The 19,213-nt window shown below is 36.9% G+C and overlaps 1 protein-coding gene across 1 annotated transcript in view; it reads right to left on the bottom strand.

The window, feature by feature from the left end:
• Window positions 1-19,213, bottom strand: part of UHRF2 (ubiquitin like with PHD and ring finger domains 2) — a 101,811-nt gene that overhangs the window by 40,811 nt on the left and 41,787 nt on the right. Inside the window, exon 4 of the mRNA XM_053924429.1 lies at window positions 11,660-11,878. Coding sequence (XP_053780404.1) covers window positions 11,660-11,878 — 219 coding nt within the window. The remainder of the gene's footprint in view (window positions 1-11,659; window positions 11,879-19,213) is intronic.

Below are 19,213 nucleotides of genomic sequence, written 5' to 3'. Positions count from 1 at the left end.
TCTTTCATGAGGTTTCAGTCAAGCTGTTGACCAGGGTTGCAGTCTCATCTAAAGGCTCAACTAGGGAAAGACCGACAGGCTGTCTGAATTCTCACAACACAGCAGCTGGCTTCCCCCAGAGGAAGTGATATGAGAGCCCAAAATGGAAGTTTCAGTGTTTTTATAACCCAATTACAGAAGTTGTATACAATCACTTCTGCCATGTTCTGTTGGTCACACAAAGCAACCCTAGTAAAATGTGAGAGGGAACTATGCAAGGTGTGAGTATCAGGAAGCAGGAATTATTGAGGGTCATTTTGAAAGGTGGCCACCAAACTGCTATTCTTGAAATTGCTTGCTTAGTTAATTTATTATTTTAGAGTTCTTGAGTCCATCATATATTCTGTAGTTAGCTTCTTCTTCCTCTTATACAGCCACTGACACCACACAGGTCTTGTAGCTTTCAGCTGTTTATCCCACCAGTTATTAGGTGTTTGTGTGGAATGCCACATCATCCAAAATAGTTGTCCATGAAGTTTTGGATATTTTAGTTGCTCTATGTTTTTATAAGGACGTGACTAGGGATATTAAAAAATCTTGCTGTTGTCATCTTCCTAGAGTTCATTCCTTCTTGTATTTTCAACTTCTAGGACTTCATAAAGAGTCTTTTTAGCAAGCACCATATGGGTTTTTTTTGTTTTAATCTAGTCTGATCTTTTTTTTAATTGTAACATTTAGTTCACATATAGTCAATAAAATGGCTGATATATTTGGGTTTCTTTCTACCATTATGTTTTCAATTTCATCTACCTTTTCATTTCTTTTACTCTTTTTAACTGCCTTCTTTTGGATATATCTAATATTTACTATTAACTTTCTACTCTATTTATTGGCTAACAGTTTAGTAATTTTTAGTGGTTCTCTAAGATTGCACCATGCAAAACTGACAAATCAAACTATTAGGTTGGCCAGAAAGACATTTTTCATTTTCACCATTAACGTTATTGATCTGGATATCTTGAGTATATCGGCTATCTCCCATGTAATATAATGTTGGTTGTTCTCAATATCTTGATTTTATTGCTGTCAACTTCAACTGGTCTACTCGACAGTGGAGCATTGTCCAGAGAGAAATCTCCAGCATGAAACTTCGCAAACCACTTTTGACACTTTTGATCAGTCACAGCACCTTCTCCATAGACTCCATGAATCTTATTTTGCATTTCAGTTGCGTTTTTACCTTTCTTGAAATAAATCATGTCAAAATGTTACCTATTTCCTTCCATCTTCAATATTAAAATGGCTACACAAAAAATCACCAATTTTGATTTTTTTTTAAAAAATGCACACTGATATGACATCTGTCACAATACAGTCTAACAAAATTGTTTTGAATGAAGTTAAAGACAATTAAGCTGTACTAGAGCCATTTTATGGAAAAAACCAAACAAACTTTTTGGCCAACCCAATATTGTAAGTTTTACTTTCACTATTTCATTGATCATGCCAGAATCTCAGTTTCATTTATCAACTCCATCTTTTGCATGATTGTCATGCATTTTCTTCTACACATTTTAAACTTCACTATTATTGTTTTGAATAGTCTATTTGGACTTCACTCATATAGTTACCCTTCCTTTGTTCTTAATGCCTTTCTGCATTTTCATGTTTCTAGCTGATGTATCTCCTTCTGCTTAAGTCACTTTAACCATTTCTTTTTGTGCAGGTCTGTCAGTATTGAATTCTCTCAGGTTTGGTTTGATAATGTCTTTATTTTGGCTTCATTTCTGTAGGATATTTTCATTGGAAATGTATTTCTAAGGTCAGATATCCTTTTCAATTTTGGAAAATTCTAACTGTTTTCAAATACATTGGTACCTCGGTACTTGTTAATTCGTTCTGAGGAGTGGCAAGCAAGTGCCAAGCACTGAAACATTTTTCTCACCAAAATGTGATGAGTACCAGGTTTGATGAGTTCTGAAGTCGAGTACCAAGGTATGACTATTGTTTTCACCCTATTCTCCTTTTTGGGATCTATAAATAAATGTAATACATACGTTTTTACCAAGTCCCAGCTGTCCAAGTCTATTCTGTTGTTTTCCATTATTTTTTCCATGTTTCAGATTGCATATTTTTCACTGACTTACCTTTTAGTTCACTAATCCTATCTTCTGCTATATCTTATCTACTTTAAGCCAATATAATGAGGTCTTAGTCTTAAATACTATGTATTTCAGTTCTAGAATTTCCATGATTTTATAGATTCCAATTCTCAGCTGAAATTCTCCATCTTTTCATTTATTTCTTGAACATTTTAATCACAATTACTTTAAAGTCCCTATCTGATAACAAATTTATCAAGATCACCTATAAGTCTATTTCTATAGTTGCCTTTTTCCCTCTGGCTTTGTATTATATAGCCCTGTCTTTGGTAGCATAGTATTTTTGGCTCCATGGTAGACAGTGTATATAAAACATTTGAAGCTTCAGATGTTACCTTACCATGAAGAAGTTCCAACTTTCCTTCTAACGAAGAGATATGTACTGTGGTGATTTAAAATTTTAATCAGCAACTATGCTGAGGCAAGCCTGGTTTAAAGTCTTGGTAGGACTTATAAGTCCACCTGTTTGGCTTAGTCATCCAGTTTTTAACTAAGGCATCTAAATTATCTCCCAAAAGCTTTGACTTCTGTCTCTATGCTGCCCCCATGCAAAACTAGGTTTGCACTGCATCCATAATTAGTAGAATCCCCAGGGCAAAAAACCACTACAAAAGCCAACTGCCTTCTAAGGTTTAGAGTCACAGCCCCAGTAGTTCTCCTTGCCTCTATGCTGCCTTCAAACAGATAAATATTTGATCTGACTAATCTAGTAATTTTAGATAATGATGATCTACTGCCAGCTATTTCATCCTACCCAGAGACAGAAACTTTCCACATATTTAAATGCTTCAATAAATGTCATTAAAAAAAGCTCTAAAACTAAACTCACTTCTACACTCATTTATAATTTTAGTTGAAGGCTTACCTTACCCATTTCCTCTACATAAAACTGATACAAGTCCTGGATCACAACCAAAATGTGTAAATAAAACATCATTTCGTTTCTTCAAGAAATACCATATTTCATTGAATCTAATAAGCCAACTGTGAAACATTATTTTATGTACTACCAAAAAGGAAATTGGCCTGCAATGGGGCAGTCTAAGAAGAACACTCCAATAAAGTTGGGACACAAAATAGACAACAACTACGAGATACATTATTTTATAAAATCCCCCAAGAGCAACAAGCCTGAGATGAAGGACCCTTAAATAAAGCTGGAAAGACAAACAGCTTTTCTCACAGTTAAAGATAAATGGGAAATAAATCACCTTACTGTAAGAGACAGAAAATAAATATGCTTGTTTCAATATTACCATTGAGTAGGAGAAAAACTATCTCCTACAAGGTATGGGGATAGGAATTGAACCACAAGGTATGATTCATGTGGGTTTACAGATATGAATTCACACTACCTGTGTAGTCTATAAAAGCCCAGAGAATTTAACTTCAAGTAAATGGCACTCCAACATGACTAGCAGAGGCATACTTAAATCTCTGAAATATCCCAACTTCAGTTAGTCCAATAGAAATTTTAAAATATATCCTCTTTTCAGAAATGCTAAAATATGAAAAAAAATTAATCTCAGATTCTATTTAATATTATAGTTACTGAATACGAATTGAAACTAGTGTCTAGAACAAGGCCTGATACACAGTGGCAAACAAAAATCAAGGAATTAACTATTTCAGTGGTAAGAAAGGCAGAATTATATAGGCTTCAGAGATGTACACATCCTAAGCCCATGTGTAACTCTGCAGTATGATTAAGTTAATAACCTTGATATGGATTGTCCAGGTAGGCTCAATGTTATCACAGGGGACCTTAAAAGTAGAAGAGGGAAGAAGAGATACTCAAGAGATACACAACATTGTTGCCTTTGAAAATGGAGGAAGTAGGCCACAGACCAAGAAATTAGGAGGCCTCTAAAATATGGATAAGGAAAGGAATTCTTGTAAGAGTCTCCAAAAGGCACACATCCCTGCTGACTCTTTAATTTAGCCCAATTAAACCCGTAAGACTTCTGACCTACAGAACTATAAAATAAGTGTTATTAAGTCACTACGTTTGTCTAATTTGTTGTAGCAACAACAGCAAACCCATACAAAGCAGGGCATGATAAATAAATGTCATGATAATCAATACTATAAAGAAAATAAGTCAGAGTAAGGGAAAATTTAAGTAACCGACACCTGCTATGTGTATATGATTTTACATAGTGTGACCAAGAAGAGCCTCTTTTCAAGTGATGTTTGAACAAAGAACTGAAGCAAAAGACAGAGCAAACCAAATGAATGTGTGTAAGGACAACCAAGCAGAGGGAACAGCAAGTGCAAAGACCCCAAAGCAGGGGCATGTTTATACAATTAAGCAATACAGGAAGGCCAAAATTGTTGGAATACAGTGAGCTTTGATTTATAACTTGATACAGACACCAAATTTGTGCCCTGTAAGGTTAGTTTTCTTGCTATAGGATTCAAATTCTACTTATGAATATATAAACCAGTATAACTTCATGTGATATTAAACACAACATACATTACAATATTAAGTGAATAAAGTATTTTGAAAAATAAATTTAAACATCTGTTTTGAATTCTTTTCAAAGTTAAAATAGAAAAAAAAACAGGTAAAATAGAATTTGATAACTAGAATTAGAAGTTTAAGCATATCTACTTTTTGGTACTCACAAACTACAAATAGAAAAAAACATGAACGTTAACTCCAAGTTCCCTGATCAATTCTCCAAAGCATATTAAAAATCATATTCCCTACTTACTTCTTCCTTTGCACCTTCAATACAATAGAGAGGATCAAAGCTGAAAGTTCTTTGCAAAACTTTAATAAAACTAATAAACTTCTGGTGAGATTAAAAAGTCATATAACTAAATTTAAGAATTAAAAAGGGACCATCACAACAAAGACCATACACATTAAAAGATGAGACTACCAAAAAAAAATGACAATTAAAATGTAGATAAAATAAACAAGTTTCTAAAAAATTAAATCCTACTTCAAGAAGAGATAGAAAATCTGAATAGTCCTATGGTCATTACAGAAATGGAACCACCAAGATCGTAAACCTTCTCACAAAGAAAACTCAGCCCCAGAGGACCTTATTGAGAAGTTCCACCAACCATTCAAGGAAAAGACACAAAACTCTGCTATAAAATAGAAAAAAAAATTCCACCAAGTTATTTTATAAAACCAGCATAATTTATAAAGGACCACTAGATAGAAAAATTAACATGCAAATTTTACTCAACACAAATGCAAAAATCCTACACAAAATATTGTCAAACAAACCTAGGGAAGCGTATGCACAAAATACCTGTATCAAACATAGTTACTGGTAAAATTCAGAAAGCTTTTTCATGGAGATGGGGTGGGGGAGGAAATGCATGCTATCAATATTTCCTTTCAACAATATACTAAAGAGCAGCTGATAGATAAAGAGGAAGCAATCAAAGAAAGAGATAAAACAAAAATGTCAAAATTCATAGATAATTGTAATTATAGAGAGAACCAAGATAGAGGCGTAGGAAGACATATTGCACCTCCTCACACAACCAAAAGAAGGACAACAACAACTTAAAAACAAAAAAACAACCAGAACTGACAGAAAATTGAACCGGAAGTCCGACAACCAAGGAGATAAAGAAGAAACATTCATCCAGACCAGAAGGAGGGGCGGAGATGGGCAGCCGGGGCTGACGGGACTCAAGGCTACGCAGCAGGATGCAGAGACGTGGCAGATTGTGGGACGAACAGGGCAGGCAGTGAGACCGCTAGCAGACCCAGTGGACCCACATTCCCGCATAGATAAACCAGGAGGAACCTCGGGGGAGCAAAACAGACCACGCAACCCAGGGCGCCAGCTCGGGGAAATAAAGCATCAAACCTCTGATTGAAAACACCCATGGGGGTTCAGGCGGCAGCAGGAGAAACTCCCAGCCTCACAGGAGAGGTCGCTGGAGAGACCCACAGGGGCCTAGAGCGTGCACAAGCCCATCCACCCACTCAGGAATCAGCGCTAGATGGGCCCAATTTGATTGTGGGTAGCAGAGGGAGTGACTGAAATCCGGCAGAGAGTGGAGCAACTGCCATTGCTCCCTCTTGGCCCCTCCCCCCATGTACGGCAAGACAGCTCAGCGACTAGCGTTACCCCGCCCCGGTGAACACCTAAGGCTCCGCCCCTTTACATAACAGGCGCCTAGACCAAAAAAAAAAAAAAAAAAAAAAAAAAGCCCAAATGAAAGAATAGATCAAAGCTCCAGAAATAAGCAGCGAACAGATAGACAACCTAAGAGATGCACAGATTAAAACACTGGTAATTAGGATGCTCACAGAATTGGTTGAATTTGGTCACAAGTTAGACGAAAAAATGAAGGCTATGCTAAGAGAAACAAAGGAAAATGTACAGGGAACCAATAGTAATGGAAAGGAAACTGGGACTCAAATCAACAGTGTGGACCAGAAGGAAGAAAGAAACATCTAACCAGAAAAGAATGAAGCAACAAGAATTCAGAAAAATGAGGAGAGGCTTAGGAACCTCCAGGACATCTTGAAACGTTCCAACATCCGAATTATAGGGGTGCCAGAAGGAGAAGAGGAAGAACAAAAAATTGAAAACTTATTTGAACAAATCATGAAGGAGAACTTCCCCAGTCTGGCAAAGAAAATAGACTTCCAGGAAGTCCAGAAAGCTCAGAGAGTCCCAAAGAAACTGCACCCAAGAAGGAACACACCAAGGCACATCATCATTACATTACCCAAGATTAAACAGAAGGTGAGAATCTTAGAAGCAGCAAGAAATAAGGACACAGTTATCTACAAAGGAGTTCCCATTAGACTGTCAGCTGATTTCTCCAAAGAGACCTTACAGGCAAGAAGGGGCTGGAAAGAAGTATTCAAAGCCATGAAAGGCAAGGACCTACATCCAAGATTACTGTATCCAGCAAAGCTATCATTTAGTATGGAAGGGCAGATGAAGTGCTTCTCAGATGACGTCAAGTTAAAGGAGTTCATCATCACCAAACCCTTATTATATGAAATGCTAAAGGGATTTATCTAAGAAAAAGAAGATAAAAAATATGAACAGTAAAAATGACAGCAAACTCACAGTTATAAACAAAAACAAGAACAAAAACAAAAACAAAAGCAAACTAAGCAGACAGCTAGAACAGGAACAGAACCACAGAAATGGAGATCACATGAAGGGTTATCAACAGGGGAGTGGGAGGGGGAGGGGGGAAAGGTACAGAGAATAAATAGCATAAATGATAGATGGAAAATAGACAGGGGGAGGGTAAGAATAGTATAGGAAATGTAGAAGCCAAAGAACTTATAAGTATGACCCATGGACATGAACAATAGGGGGGGAATATGGGAGGGAGGGGGTGTGCAGGATGGAGTGGAGTGAAGGGGGGTGAATGGGACAACTGTAATAGCATAATCAATAAATATATTTTTAAAAATCATAGATAATTATAATTATAAAAATTCCCAAACAATATACATATATATCAAAAGTAGTTAAAAAAATCTAGTAAGGTTACTGGATCCAACATTCAAAGTTACTTGTATACCAGTAACAGAGAAAAATGAAATAAAAAAGAATTTACAATAACGACAAATGGTACCTAAAGTTAAATAAAGATAACACAATATAAAAGATCAGATCTCTGGAGAGAATTATATCAGGATGAGCTATGTAATTGCCAACGTTTAAATATTTGAACCTACAAAAGCATATTTCATATGGTTCAACTTAGCAAAAACATAAAAACAACTAAAGTTTTAACTAAATGAACAGAAATCACATTAGGGATCATATTCAATGTAATACTATCAAATTCCCAATGGTTTTCCCCAATGTTCACAGCAGCACAACTTACAATAGCCACGTGCTGGAAGCAACCTATGTGCTCATCAGTAAATGAATGGATCAAAAAACTATGGTACATTTACACAATGGAATTCTATGCAGCAGAAAGAAAGGAGCTCCTACCCTTTGAGACAGCATGGATGGAACTGGAGAGCATTATGCTAAGTGAAATAAGCCAGGCAGTGAAAGACAAATACTATATGATCTCACCTCTAACAGGAACCTAATCGACAAAACAAACAAGCAAGCAAAATATAACCAAAGACACTGAAATTGAGAATAGGCCGACAGTGACCAGAAGGGAGAGGGGAGGGGATTATAGGGGGAAAGGGTGAAGGGTCTGCAAGGAACAATTATAAAGGGCACATGGACAATAACAAGGGGGGGTTGGAAAACAGGGGAGGGAGGTGGGGAGAGCTGGGGTGGTAGGGGGAAAAGGCAGAAAACTGTACTTGAACAACAATAAAAAAATGTTAAAAAAAAATCTAAACTTAAAAAAAAAATCCCAATGGTTTTTATGTGGAAATTACCAAGATGACTGAAAAATTCAAATGAAAGTACAAAGAGTTAAGAAAACAGTGTTGAAGAACAAGGTAGGAAGATCTGCTCTATCATATTATGAAAAGTATGGAACTGATATCAAAATACACAAAACAGTGACCAGATGGATGTATCAAATAAAGATACTTGTTATGAGGTGTTATTTATTAAGATCAATGAGGGAAAAATGAGCTTTCAATAAATGGTAAATGATTACCCATATGTCAAGGTAAATTAACCCCTAACCACACACTGTACATAAAAACCTACTTCAAGTGTGTTAAAGACCTAGAGAAAGGCAAAAACACAAGGTTTTAAAGGTCAGAATGGAGAATAATACCTTTATGCTCTCTGGGTAGGGAAAAATTTCTCCCTCCCCGCTCTGTTTTATTGAGATATAATTGACAAATCACTGTATAAGTTTAAGGTATATAACATAACAAACTGATATATGTATGTATTGGCAAATGATTTCCACAAAAAGTTTAACATCAATGACCTTACATAGTTACAATTTTTTTCTTGTGATGACAATTTTTAATATCTACTCTCAGTAACTTTCAAATATACAATACAGTATATTCACCATGCTGTACTTTACATTACTGGAACTTCTGTACCTTATAACTGGAAGAGTGTACCTTTGACTACCTCCACCCATTTCATCCCCCATCCCTAGCTCCCCAAACCTGGAAAGTTTCTTAAGCAAGGTTTCTCAGGGAAAGTATAAACATAAGAAAAGGATTTTGACAAACTTGACTATTTAAAATTAACACTTTTCAAACATATGGAGAAAAGATAAGCCATAGAAGGAGAAGATACTTTCTCCACATATAACTCAAATGGTCAAGTTTTCACAATTAGAACTCCTAAAAATCAGTTACAACAGACTACCCAATTAAACAAGAACAAAATGCCAATGTTTGGAACAGGGTCCTCGCAAAAGATAACCAAATTGCCAATAAACATAAAGTTCTCAATCTCATTAGTAGCCACGGAAATGAAAACTAAAGCCACAACGATGTATTATTTTATTATACAGCCCACCTGATTAGTAAAAACAAGTCTGACAAAGTGTGAATGAGAATGCAGGTCAGTGGGAATTCTTACACTGCTATGTAAGTATAACCCAGTACAACCACTTAAATATTTGGTTCTATCTGTTAAAGTTGAAGATGCACAGGTTTTACAACCCAGCAATTCTACTTCTACATAAGATGTGCACTACAAAAATTAATGCACATAAGCACCAGGACACAGTATAATGTCATGGCAGCACTGTTTGTACAGTCCCAAACTGTCTATTAACAGCAGAATACCTCTATACCCTCACTCTAATTATTTACCCACTATGGCCAGTGAGGGGATAAAGATTTCTAACCATGAAAAAAATTCCAATCCACAAGCCACACTGGTTCTTTACTGGCTTTGTGTTCCTAACAGGTCTAGTAGAAAGTTGAATGACAAAGAACACAATACTTTATAGGACAGTGTGTTTTACTGTTGGGATAGCTATCGCATAATTTTTCTCCCTAGTGAGCCAATATTTGACTATAATTTCCATTCGATCTTAGTTCTAGTCACTAAAGCCAGGGTGCTCAGCTCTACTTCAGAATCACTTAGGGAAATATATTTTTTTAAATGGTGAGCTATTTTTTAGCTCAACATGATGTACTGTTATGCCTTCCTACTGTGTACAAATGTTTTTTTGTACTTCCTGCACTCAAGTACCTTATAAGGCTCCCTATATAACCAATTTATATAGATGTTTTCTCCTTGTCTTCATGTTTTATATCTATATCAGAATTTCAAGTGGTTTGGAAGTCTGTAATTGATTTAACATCCTTATTCTGGCAATAAAATCAAATTTGTGTTGGTATAAAGTCCTGCAACTGTTTTCTAAAATATAAGCTATTTTCAGCACCTCACAAAACATTATTTTTCCTTATCTTAGGAGCCAGCAAACTTTCTCCATGAAGGGTAACAGTAAGTAGTTTAGGTTTTACAAGCCAGATAGTCTCAGTTACAATGATTCAAAAATGCTGTTGAGTATAAAAACAGCCAAAGAGAATACAATAAATGGATGGGTATTGCTGTGTTCAAATAAAACTTCATAACAACAGGCAGCCAGTGGGCTATAGTTTACAGACCCCTGCTTTGTTATTATTCTCCATAACACGATGCTTCAACCCATATTTGTCACCTAAATGTTATCACGGATATATCCATTATATACTCCATTATGTTATATATGTACTGTATATATTATAATACTATGGAATAATCCATTTAACTAGAACTTGACAGGAATATTAGTCTGGCTGTTTCCCTTATGTAAAAGAAAACTGTCAGGGTCATCCTAGAATTCTCAGTGCTTAACACAGCAAATGTACATCTAAGGACTCATTCTTAAAAACAGGAATAAAAAAAGCACAAATATGCATTTACAAAATTGTTTATGTAAAACATTATTTATAATAAATTGGAAATTGTTTAACAAACTTTTTTTTGAGGTAAATTAGTGGCTATTCATCCAATAAACTCTATTCAGAAGAAATGGACTAAGAAAGATGGTGATAACATTTTCCTAAGTGTAAAAAGGTAGCCATGAAACAATGCATAAGTACTACATCACTTGAGGGAAATATCTAAAAGTACTTCTTAAAGAATTAATGATAAAAACATCTGAATGATTTGATATTTTGGTGACATTTTACCTTTTGAATACTCTTCATTAGCTTGTAAAATTCTGTAAGTTGAAGAAAATTACTATAAAGAAAAATTTCAGATAGTCTTGCAAGACCAGCAGACAGCTAGTTAGGTAGACAGTCACAGCTGTATCAACATAGATCCACATAGCAAACATGGTTATTAAAATGCTCTTGTATATTATTTGGATTAGTCTATAAAAATTCTGTGAAATAAAAAGGATCTCTCTAATAAAACATGTTATTTCTAAGATGCTTCCAAATAATACCTCCAACCATAAAGTAGCTATGGAGATTTAAGGGCCATTCTTAATTTAAAAATTCAACATTTTTTTAAAAAGTCTCTTTTACTATGTAAATTTCCATCATTCATAGATTCCAGTTTTCAAAAAAAGAACATGGGCTTAATACCTAAAAATTACATCAGTAAAGAGAATCTTACCCCAAGAAAATATTGACACGAAGTTCTTTTTTGGTCCTTGAGATTGTCTTCAATGCAACAATTTCTGCATCAAACCAAAATCCCCTATTACCAGGACTTTCTACATTGTAATTAACCATTACCATATCACCGATATTTAGTTCATTCCATTTCAAAGTGGTTCTAGCTCGTGGTCGAAGATCCTTCACATTTATTTCTACAGTACCACTTTCCGGATATCTGAGGAGAAAGAGAAAAATCATAGAACATTGCTTATTATAACTGCCAAAGACTAAAAATATATGCAACATACATAAAAACCTAATCGTATTATTATTATATTATTATTTTTTAACCTCATCCAAGGACATGCTTACTGATTTTAGAGAGAGGGAGAAAAATATCAGTGTGTGAGAGAGAAACATTGAACAGTTGCCTCTTGTACGTGCCTTGACTGGGGTTACTGGGAATCAAACCCTCTACCTTTCAGTTTACGAGATGATGCTCTAACCAACTGAGCCACAGGGGCCAGGGCCTAGTCATATTATTCTTAATAGCACTTAAGGTAACTGATATTTATCCATGATATTAACTGCCAGAATAAATACTTCTTGCTAAAATCTCAGTAAGATACTCTTTGCTAACTTGGCGGGGTGGGGAGAGGGGCGGTAAAAAAAACACAGGTTCTTTCTCCTACACATTTACTCAACCAAAGTTCAAGAACTACTTTAACAAGAGTAGATGCTGACCTCTTCCTATATTTGGAACCAGTTTCAGTTCTGCCATTTGCTTTACACATAATAAGAACATGAACCCAGTACATTTCAATAGCCTCAATTTTTCCAGGAATTAAAGATAAAATTGTAGATCTTACAGGTAGCCAAATCCGTAGTAATGGCAAAAACAAAAACCTAGATTTTTTTTAAGTATCATAAAGTAGAACCATGTGAAAGAATTCTAGCAAAATGTGATTGTGTTTCTAAATGTAAGCTTAACATAAAACTAAAGCTGACCTGAACCTAAAGCTTAGAAAGTTACTCAATTTTAGGCCTAATTTCTGCTTTCAACAGATCAAAGACAGAAATGTAACAGTCCATAATGGTTTCTATAAAATTAAGACCTGTAAGCTTTGTGTATTGTTTGGTAGTAGGAGGAAAAAGAAATGAGTAACATCTGCTTTGTGCTCTTGGAAAGCTCTACTGGGGCAGGCCAAACTACCATAGCAGTGGTCCTCCAAGTGTGGTCTTCAGACCAGCAACATAAAGCATCATCTGGAAACATGGTAGAAAGACAAACTCTTGTACTTTGATTGGGATCTACTGAGTCAGAAATTCTGGAAATGAGGCCCAGCAATCTACTTTCATAAATCCTCTAAGAAAGTCTAAAGCATTCTCAAGTTTGGTAACTTATTGTGCTATAGGAACAAAATAATTAAATATCATGCCCTAGTGTAACAGCATTAACAGATAGAAACTACAAAGAGACCATTAACCCTTAACCGAGTGGCCTGCTCAAAATATAAGTGGGTCTGAAGTTGGGAGCAGCTGCAGCAGCTAGCCTTGGTTGTTCTGAATCAAACAGTTATCTAATTCATGTAGAATAAATGGATATTAATCCTGGGTGGGATCTTTAGTTAATTTCCCAATTTTATCAAGTCTCTTCAAATTTTGCAATAGTTAATTAAAAAAAAAATGTGCCCAGGATTAGCAAGGGGCATAATTTTACCCTCTTGGTGCCATAATTCCCTTCTACCACAAGCCTTCCAAATAACCATGCAACCTTTGCTCAGGGAGTAAGTGATGAAGTGTCAGATTTAACACTAAAAAGAGAAGATATTGACACGGGGCCAAGGATGAGCTTTGGAATTCACTCATTGTATACCTAAAGCCCATGAAGAAATTTATATACTCCCTCCCTGACAGACTGTTAGGTCTCAACAGTTAAAATGTCCCTGCCGCCCTCAATCTTCTCTCCTAAATAAACCATTTTAAATGAATTTCCTTCAACTTATATGGCAAGATTTTGAATCCTCTTTCATCACTCAGAATGTTTTATTTTCAGTTTGCCTGGGTTTAAATCCCCAGTTTAGCTTTTTGCTGCTGCATATCCTTGGGAAGTTACTAAACCTCTCTCTGTGACTGTCTCTCATGTGTAAAATGTACCTAATGGTAACTAACTGTACTCATATGGCTGTTTCAAGAACTAAAATAAGAAAATCTGTACAGTGCTTAGAACTGTATATGATAGAGTAAATAAATGTCAGTTGTTAATTTTTTGTCATTATCACACAAAAATAATTCTAAAGAAAGTGATAAGTACAAGGTCATGTGTATGGTTGTACTCTCCTCCCATTTTAATGGTAAAAGCTAAATTTAGAGGTCTCTAGTCTAACACTACTCCTGTTATTTCACACTACTTTGGTTGGAAAAATAACCAATACTTTCCCAACCTATAAAACAAAGAAGTTAATCTAGATCTTCTAGAGCCTAATTCTAAAGTTGTGAATTTGTTTCCTGCCTCAATATTTTTAAGGCCATGTAGAGTGGAAAACTCTTTACTCAGCTGTAATGTTAAAATTATATTTTGACATATTATCATGTATTTCTCTATAATACAGTAAAAAAAAAAAAAACCACTGCAACGGTAAAAAAAAAAAAAAAGAAGAAAATTCTCCATTTGTATGTGTAAGTTTGTCAAAATTAGATACCAAGAATGGAAATATTTTGAACAAAGTAGAGAATTTGAACAATGCTTCAAAGGTGTATACAAAATGTTTATAGAAGGTAAGGTAAAATAAATCATTCCACATTTCAGAGCACAAGAATTTAAGCTATGTTTGCCCTGAACTAAATTTGTAGGATTTCAGAACAGAATTGTATTTAAAGGTATAGGTATATATATAGTCTGTAGATAATGTCATGAAAATGAAGTATATATTTCTAATTCTAGCAAAAGAGATGTTAAGTCAATTGCTATATGAAAAAAATAAACATGATAGGAGTACATACTCTATTCTTACCAAAGTCAAGAACATTTAAGTGCTCAAATATTACTGTTATTCTTTTCCTGGGCATCTTCATCTACACGTAACACCACATAGAGTGATGACTTGGAAGCTCTACTCTAACAGGAATTTTTCTCTTCAGATTCATATATGCAACTATATTTCCAACACAGATGTCTGAGAAGCATCTGAAATTCAGGTTATCCAAGAGAGAACTCCCACATCCAATAATCTGCTGATGCTAAGTATTCTCTAGAGGAAATCTTTCATACTCCCAGAAATTTAGGAGTTATTCCCAATTCTTCATAATTTCTCCATCCAGTTACTAGGTCCTCCTTATGCTATACCATTAACAATTCTTTAACTACACCTTCTTAGTGAACACCTGCATTTCTTTGATTCTACTCTTAAGGCCCAACATCTCTCCCTTGTTAGAATCATACCTTATAGTCCATATCATACTTTTTGCCAAAGATTCTACAACACAGATCTACTTAAATTATTTTGTGAAGTTTGAGAACAGTGTTCTTAGGCTGTAGGGAAACTAGTATTCTCATAGATTACTGATGGGAACACTAAGTGGTACTGTCTCATTGTACAGGGGAATTTGGCCATAGGCAGAAAAATTGCCTATATATTTATCTTTTAAATCCAGAAATTCCACTTCTAGGTATCCACCCCAAATCTAAACAAAAAAACCCTATGAAAAGACATACGGAAGGCTATTTATAGCTGCATTAAATGTAATAGGATTAGAAGCAATCTAATCTCCACAATAGGAAACCACTTAAAATAACATGGTACAATTACATAAAGGAGAATTATGCTCTAATAAAATGGAATATGAAACCTGGTGAGACTTAGTGGACTTCTGGCCTTCGAACTGAGGGACTGCTGGTTCAATTCCCAATTGGGGCACATGGCCGGGTTGTGGGCCAAGTCCCCACTCGGGGGCATGCAAGAGGCATTCAATTGATGTTTCTCTCCCTCTAAAAAATAAAATCTACAGGACTTCTGGCCAAGATGGCAGCATAGGTAAATATTGCTTGCCTCCTTGCACAACCATACCAAAATAACAACTAAATTATAGAACAATTATCAATCATAACCATCAAAAATCAAATTGGGTGGAAATCTGACAACTACAGAATCAAAGAAACCACATTCACCCATACTGGTAGGAGAGACAGAGAGACACAGAAGAGCCTGGTCTCATGTCCACATGTGGAGGATAAAAATTCAGGAGGGATATCTTGGGAGCAAAGAGTCCCAGTACCATACCGGGCCCCCCAAGCCCAGGAATCCAGTGCCAGGAAGGTAAGTCCCCATAACTTCTGTCTGCAAAAACCAGCGGGAAATGAATTGGTGGGAGAAAATTCTGGAGTCCCAAGTAGTTCCTCTTAAAGAACCCACACACAGACTTACTCAGACTCACTCACTCTGAAATCCAGCAACAGGGTAGCAGTTTGAAAGGCACCAGTGGCACACAGGAAGGAACTGAAGTGTCTGGCATCAGGGTGAGAGCTGGGCAACAGTTTTCTCCCAGACAGAAAGGTAGGAGCAGAGGTAATTGTCGCTTTGCTGAACCCTCCCCCAACAGAGCCACAAGAGCCAGCAGGCAGGTCCCATATCAGAGACTCCATCAACCTGGGTCACACAGTTTGCCCCACTCTGGAGATCCCCTGAGGCTCTGACCCACCCAAACTGTTAACAGAGGCTTTTCCATACTAATGGCTAGTCTTGCCTCATGCTTCACAACTTATTAAATCCTCTCAAACAAGCAAAACCCAGCCTCAGTAAGCCACCAGCCCCCATCCCTCTTCCTAAGTAGTCCCCAGCCTGGCACTAGCAGCTTCAAGCCTAGATTCACAGCCTGGCTTTGCCTGGGAATCTCCAAGCTCACCTCAGATTGCTTTATAGCTCAGGTAGGGTGGCCCAGGGCAAAACACAGGTGGGAACTGACCTTGGCCTGCAGCACCTGGGAAATCCTAGAGTCTGTGCATCCAGTGGACAGCTGCAGACCATGTTGGAGCACCACCACCGCACCCCTGCACAGCTGATCTTCCACAGAGGATGAAGGTTGGTGGTCGGTGGACACAGCCAGTCCTTGCTGCTGATTGGCTTGGGTAAACCCCACCCACTCACCTGCCAACAGCAATCATGGCTCAACTACAAGACAAGGGTGTATTTAGCCCACATGAAGGGCACATGAAGAGCACACCTTGAGTATCCAGCTAGGGTGGTAGGGGAGGTTGTGCCACTGGACCCCACAGGACACCTACTACATTAGGCCATGCTACCAAGATAGGAAGTCATAGCAGGTGTCTAGCTAACACATAGAAACAAACACAGGGAGGCTGCCATAATGAGCAAGGATACATGGCCCAAATGAAAGAACAGATCAGAACTCCAGAAAAAAAGCTAAACAAAACTAAACAAAGTAATCCATCAGATGCAGAGTTCAAAATATTGGTTATAAGGATGCTCAAGGAACTTAGTGAGGACCTCAATAGCATAAAAAAGATCTAGTCAGAAACAAAGGATACATGAATTGAAATAAAGAACAATTTACAGGGAAACAACAGTACAGTGGAAGAAACCAAGAATCAAATCAATGATATGGAACACAAGGAAGTAAAAAACAACCAATCAGAACAAGAAGAAAAAGAATCCAAAAAAAAATGAGGATAGTGTAGGCAGCCTCTGGAACAACTTCAAGTGTTCCAATATTCACACGATAGGGGTGCCAGAAGAAGAGAAACTGTAAATCTATTTGAAAAAATCTATTTGAAAAAATAATGAAAGAAAAACGTCCCTAACTAGGTGAAGAAAATAGACATGTAAGTCCAAGAAGCACAGAGTCCCAAATAAGGTGGATACAAAGAGGCCCACTCCAAGACACATTATAGTTAAAAAGCCAAAGTTTAAAGATAAAGAGAGAATCTTAAAGGCAGCAAGAGAAAAGCAGTTACCTACAGTGGAGTTCCCGTAAGACTGTCAGCTGCTGACTTCTCACAAGAAACTTTGCAGGCTAGAAGGGATTGGCAAGAAGTATTCAAAGTTATGAAAAGCAGGGACCTATAGCCATGATTGCTCTACCCAGCAAAGCTATCATTTATAATCAAAGGGCAGATAAAGAGCTTCCCAGACAAGAAAAATCTAAAGGAGTTCATCATGACCAAGCCATTACTATATGAAATATTAAAGAGACTTATTTAAGAAAAAGATCAAAACGATGAACAATAAAATTGCAATGAATACATATCAACAATTGAATCTAAAAAACAAACTAAGCAAACAAGAAGAACAGAGACAGAATCATGGATACAGAGAGCATTTTGGTGGTTGTCAGATGGGAAGGGAGTGTGGGGGAATGGGTGAAGAGATGAGAACAAATAGGTAGTTACAGAATAGCCACATGGATGTATAGTATAGGAAATGGTGTAGTCACTTATACACATGACTGATGGACATGAACAATGGTCTGGGGATTGCCTGAGGGAGTGGGGGATAGTGGGGGAAAGTAAGGGTGCTGGGTAAAGAGAGGCAAAGGGGGTAAAATTGATACAACTGTAATAGCATAATCAATAAAATATAATTTTAAAAAGGAAAAGTCCCTAAAAATCAAAATCGAAATGAAACAATCCCAAGTTTTCATTAGTATATGAGTAGATAAAAAAAAATGTGTGGCACATTTACACAATGGAGTAATACCCACCTTTAAAAATAAGGGGTGGGGGAATATCTTATACTTTGCGACAGCATGGATGGACCTGGAGAGCATTATGCTTAGTGAAATAGGCCAGTCAGAGAAAGATAAGGACCACAGGATTTCCCTCATAGGTGGAATGTAATGTATAATATAAACTAACAAACAAAATAGATTGACAGACAGAAAACAGATTGACAGTTGTTAGAGGGGAGGAGTGTTGTAGGGCTGGGTGAAAATGGTAAAGGGATTAAGCAAAACAAAACAAAACAAAACAAAACAACCCACCACAACTCAAAGACACAGACAATAGTATGGTGGTTACTACAGGAAAAGGAGGGCTAGGGAGATAAAAGAGTGTAGGGTTATAGAGTGTTAAATCATGATGGACAGAGACTTGACTTGAGGTGGTGAGAACACAGTACAATATACAGAGGATGCATTATATAGAATTGTACACCTGAAACCTGTAGCGTTATTAACAATGTCACCCCAGTAAATTCAGTAAAAAAGCAAATTGAGGACTTCGGCCAAGATGGAGGCATAGGTAGACACACTGTGCCTCCTCGCACAACCAAAAGATGGACAACAATTTGAAAACAAAAAACAATCAGAACTGACAGAAAATCGAACTGTATGGAGGTCCAACAACCAAGGAGATAAAGAAGAAACGCTCATCCAGACCGGTAGGAGGGGCGGGCACGGGCAGCCAGGCAGAGGCCTGGTGGAAAGGTGGCAAGGCGGAAGCCGGCGGACCCAGCAAGGCAGCAGATTGTGGAGCAGTGTGGGCAAAGCTGCAGCTGACAGGCGAGAGATGCAGCTGACAGGAAAGAGAGCAGCTGGTGGACCCGGTAACTGACTG

Source organism: Desmodus rotundus, chromosome 1, assembly GCF_022682495.2.
Source record: "Desmodus rotundus isolate HL8 chromosome 1, HLdesRot8A.1, whole genome shotgun sequence".
Taxonomy (NCBI): domain Eukaryota; kingdom Metazoa; phylum Chordata; class Mammalia; order Chiroptera; family Phyllostomidae; genus Desmodus; species Desmodus rotundus.
This window is presented reverse-complemented; position numbering and strand designations above follow the sequence as displayed.